General features: G+C 41.3%; 1 protein-coding gene across 2 annotated transcripts in view; it reads right to left on the minus strand.

The window, feature by feature from the left end:
• LOC125043870 overlaps window positions 1-3754 on the minus strand; it is a 16161-nt gene extending 12407 nt beyond the window's left edge. For both annotated transcript variants that reach the window (XM_047640214.1, XM_047640213.1), the window contains exon 1: window positions 3543-3754. In XM_047640214.1, the coding sequence (XP_047496170.1) occupies window positions 3543-3612 (70 nt within the window). In that variant the 5' untranslated portion in view covers window positions 3613-3754. The remainder of the gene's footprint in view (window positions 1-3542) is intronic.
• Between the last annotated feature and the right edge of the window lie 969 nt (window positions 3755-4723).

Below are 4723 nucleotides of genomic sequence, written 5' to 3' on the forward strand. Positions count from 1 at the left end.
AATAAACAAATAATCTAAACAAAACTATAAGAACTATAGTAAAACTATAAGAAACAGGACGGAAAATAACAAAAAACGTGAAACATTCGATATATACAATCTTACATAGATTACTTGCAGTTATTATGTATGTAACGGGACGGCAGTTATTGCACTGTTTTAAGCCCGATTTCACCCTCTAGATAAACAGTTATTCTAACACAATGAAGTTCAATCTGTGAGGAAGAGATCAGAGTAACGTGAAAATTGTTCTGAGCGGGTATTCAGTGGAATTAGTTTTTTTTCTGATATTAAACGGTGCCGGTGAACTCCAGTGTTGCAGAGAGTGTGTGATGCTACATGTCGACAATTATAATCTCGAACCTTTGACTTGATACCTAACATAGGATGAGGGTAAAATGGTAATGGTATCGTTTTGTTCAAAAGAGACCGCATGCATTGCTTGTTTCTTCTCTCCCTCTCCTCCACCCTTTTCCTATTACATTTTATTTACCTTCAACCTCGGTCTTATCCCTCTTCTTATCTTTCTTTTCGATTTATCTTTTCTCTCTCCCCTCTCATCCTTTAACTCCCTTCTTCCTCTCCTCTCCATTTCCTTTCCCCCTCCAACCTCCCTCGCTCCTCCTTACCTTTCCCTCTCCCTCCTCTCTCAGCCTCCCCTTTCCCTCTACCCCTTCTCCCTAATCTCCATCCTTTTACACCCGTACTTTCCCCTTGCCTTTTCCTTTACCCCTACTCCCTACCTTTCCCCTTTCACGGCTCCCCAAACTCCCACCCTTCCTTTTCCTTTACCTCTTCCTCCTCCCTTACTCCCGCCCCCTCCCTCCTCCCTTGCCCCCGTCCCTTTACCCCTCACCTACCCCATTCCCTCTTCCCTCCCTCCACCCCTTTACTCCTTCCATTCACCCTCCTTACCTTTCCCCCCCCCCCCTTACCTACCTTCCTCCGATCCCTTCTCCCCCGCCTTCACCGCAAAACCGCTCGAGGGAAAAAATCTTTTCGCTCATCCGGCCGCTGAAGTCACAGGTGCTGAGCGTTGCTAGGGAAAAGATCAATCGATGGCCTCCTTGTCACATCTCCGCGATATTGACTTAAGAAGGGGAGGAAAGAAGAAGGAGAAAGAAGGGGAGAGGGAGAGAGAGAGAGAGAGAGAGAGAGAGAGAGAGAGAGAGAGAGAGAGAGAGAGAGAGAGAGAGAGAGAGAGAGAGAGAGGGGGAGGGAGGGAGGGAGGGAGGGAGGGAGGGAGGGAGGGAGGGAGGGAGGGAGAGAGGGAGAGAGATAGAGATATATAGATAGATAGATAGATAAATAGAGAGAGTGAGAGAGACTTTTGACTTTCACAAGTTTATTGAAATAAAAGCTTATATCTCAAAAGGATGAGGTAACGGAGGGAGGGAGGGAGGGAGAGATTGATAGATAGATAGATAGATAGATAGATAGATAGAGAGAGAGAGAGAGTAGGAAAGTAGCGAGGGAAGGAGGAGGCAGACAGACTTACAAACAGACAAACCGACAGAGACAGAGACGTAGGCAAAATTGGAGCTACAAGCACACTACAACACAACATGGGCAAACAGCATTCATGCAGCTTTCCCTAAATGCCACCCGGCTTCGTTTCGTCATACTGATGTAACCTGAGAACATATCTTTGATGTCCGTAAGCATGCTTGTGCGTTTGTGTCTCTATGATGCATGTGTGTGCGTGTGTATGCGTGTCGTGTGTGTATGTGAGAACGAGAGCTATAGAGAGTGAGAGGGGAGAGGGAGATACAAATGCGTGTGCGTGTATACGTGTGCGTGTCTGATAATGTTTGCTTACGTACATGTGGAGCGGACACACCAACTGATGATGTTGATGATGATGATGATAATAGCATTAATAATAATAATAATTATAATAATAATAATAATAACAATAATAATAATAATAATAACAATAATAACAATAATAACAATAATAACAATAATAATAATAATAACAATAACTAATAACAGTAATGAAGATGAAGATGAAGATGAGATGAAGATGAAGATGAGATGAAGATGAAGATGAAGATGAAGATGAGATGAAGATGAAGATGAAGATGAAGATGAAGATGAGATGAAGATGAAGATGAAGATGAGATGAAGATGAAGATGAAGATGAAGATGAAGATGAGATGAAGATGAAGATGAGATGAAGATGAAGATGAGATGAAGATGAAGATGAGATGAAGATGAAGATGAGATGAAGATGAAGATGAAGATGAGATGAAGATGAAGATGAAGATGAGATGAAGATGAAGATGAAGATGAGATGAAGATGAAGATGAGATGAAGATGAAGATGAGATGAAGATGAAGATGAAGATGAAGATGAGATGAAGATGAAGATGAGATGAAGATGAAGATGAGATGAAGATGAAGATGAAGATGAAGATGAGATGAAGATGAAGATGAAGATGAGATGAAGATGAAGATGAGATGAAGATGAAGATGAAGATGAGATGAAGATGAAGATGAGATGAAGATGAAGATGAGATGAAGATGAAGATGAAGATGAGATGAAGATGAAGATGAAGATGAAAATGAAGATGATGGTGATGAAGATGAAGATGAAGATGAAGATGAAGATGAAGATGAAGATGAAGATGAAGATGAAGATGATGATGATGATGTTGATGATGATGATGATGTGATGATGATGATGTGATGATGATGATGTTGATGATGATGATGATGTGATGATGATGATGATGTGATGATGATGAAGATGAAGATGAAGATGAAGATGAGATGAAGATGAAGATGAGATGAAGATGAAGATGATGATGATGATGATGATGATGATGATGATGATGATGATGATGATGATGATGATGATGATGATGATGATGATGATGATGATGATAATGATAATGATAATGATAATGATAATAATAATAATAATAATAATAATAATAACAATAATAAATAATATTAATAACAATAATAACAATAATTGAAATAGCCATAACAAAAACAACAATAATAATAGTAACAGTAACATAAGAAAATGACGCCAAAAATTAACAAAATAATAATGATAATGATGATGATGATAATAGCATTAATAATAATAATAATAATAATAATAATAACAATAATGATAACAATAACAATAATAATAACAATAATAATAATAATAACAGTGATGATGATGAAGAATGAAGATGAAGATGATAATGATGATGATAGTATTAATAATAACAATAACTAATAACAGTAATGAAGATGAAGATGATGATGATGATGATGATGATGATGATGATGATGATGATGATGATGATGATGATGATGATGATGATGATGATGATGATGGTGATGATGATGATGATGATGATGATGACAACAAGTATAACAGCAATAAAAACAGTAATGACACTGAATAATGACAATGCTAATAACCGTAATGAACTAATTCACCGACTTCCCCGGTCTCTGTTTCCCTCTCACAACACCTTGGCACCTTATCGAGCGGAACTGCACATGCCACCTTCCTTCAACACGATCAACATTTCCTACCTGCCCACGAGGGTCGCGTCAACGCCAGAAGCATCACCGTCAACACCACTCCACACCACGAGGGGGTCATGTTTTGTTTTTTTCCACCCCAGCCCACTCCAAAGCACCACAGGGGAGTGTGTGGTGTCACGTTGAGGGAATGTGTGCGCGTGTGTGTTCGAGCGAGTGGTGACAGCGGAGCATGAGGGCGCGCGTCTTCTCTCGTCACTCTTCCACGGTACACTAGCCATATTGAAGGCGAGCGGTGGTGGTGGCAGATACTTCCAGTTTTCAGACGCGGCGGGATTTTCCTATTTATATTAAAAGCCTTTTACCCTCCTTTTGTTATTTCTTGGCTTCGTCTGTTTGGAAAAGGTGGTGGAAGGGGGGAGAGATGATTTATCCATTTCTGAAATGTGAAATAGATGCCCCCCCAAAAAAATGATGCTGCCATAGATTTTTTTTTTTAATTATCGCAAAAATTACCCAACTCCAAGGATAAAAGACAACACGCTAATGCGCTACCTATCAAAAGATACGAAAAAATAAAATAGCTGGCGAATTCCAGCAGCATCCACAACAGGTGAAATAGTATGCCTTCAAGCAGGTAAATATTTGCCCAATCAGCAAGACGAGAAGGGTGGGAGAGAGGGGGAGAGGGGGAGGGTTAAAGAAGTCGATGAGGTGGGGGTCGTCTGGGTGGGGGTGGGGTGGGTGAGGGTTGAATCGCTCCTTCTGAAGACCAAGGACATTTCGCTGCTTCCAGGCACAGATGTGGGGGGGGGGGTATAGGAGTGGAGGTGAATGGAGGGTTGGGCATGGATGAGGGGAAAGGGAGACAGGGGGGTAGGGCACTATAGGCATGAGGGAGGGGCTGTAGGTTGGGCACTGGGCGAGAGGCAATGGAATGAGTGAGAGCCAGGTAAGGTGAACAGGGTACAGTGGGGAGAAAAGAAAGGTACATTAGACAAGGTGCATGACGTAAGTACGGTACATTACAAGAACGCCGAGATCGGTACGGCACCATGGCCACGGTGCAGTGACGAGGGCAGTAGACCTCACGGACACAGTAGACAATACGCTGACAATGATACAACACAGTAGTAACGTCACATGGTCAAGTACAGTACAGTCTCATGCCTATCTACAGTACAATACCCAAGGCTAATGTGAAATTCCAGTGAAGTGCACGAACGTATATA

This window comes from Penaeus chinensis, chromosome 34 (assembly GCF_019202785.1).
Source record: "Penaeus chinensis breed Huanghai No. 1 chromosome 34, ASM1920278v2, whole genome shotgun sequence".
In the NCBI taxonomy this organism is placed as follows: domain Eukaryota; kingdom Metazoa; phylum Arthropoda; class Malacostraca; order Decapoda; family Penaeidae; genus Penaeus; species Penaeus chinensis.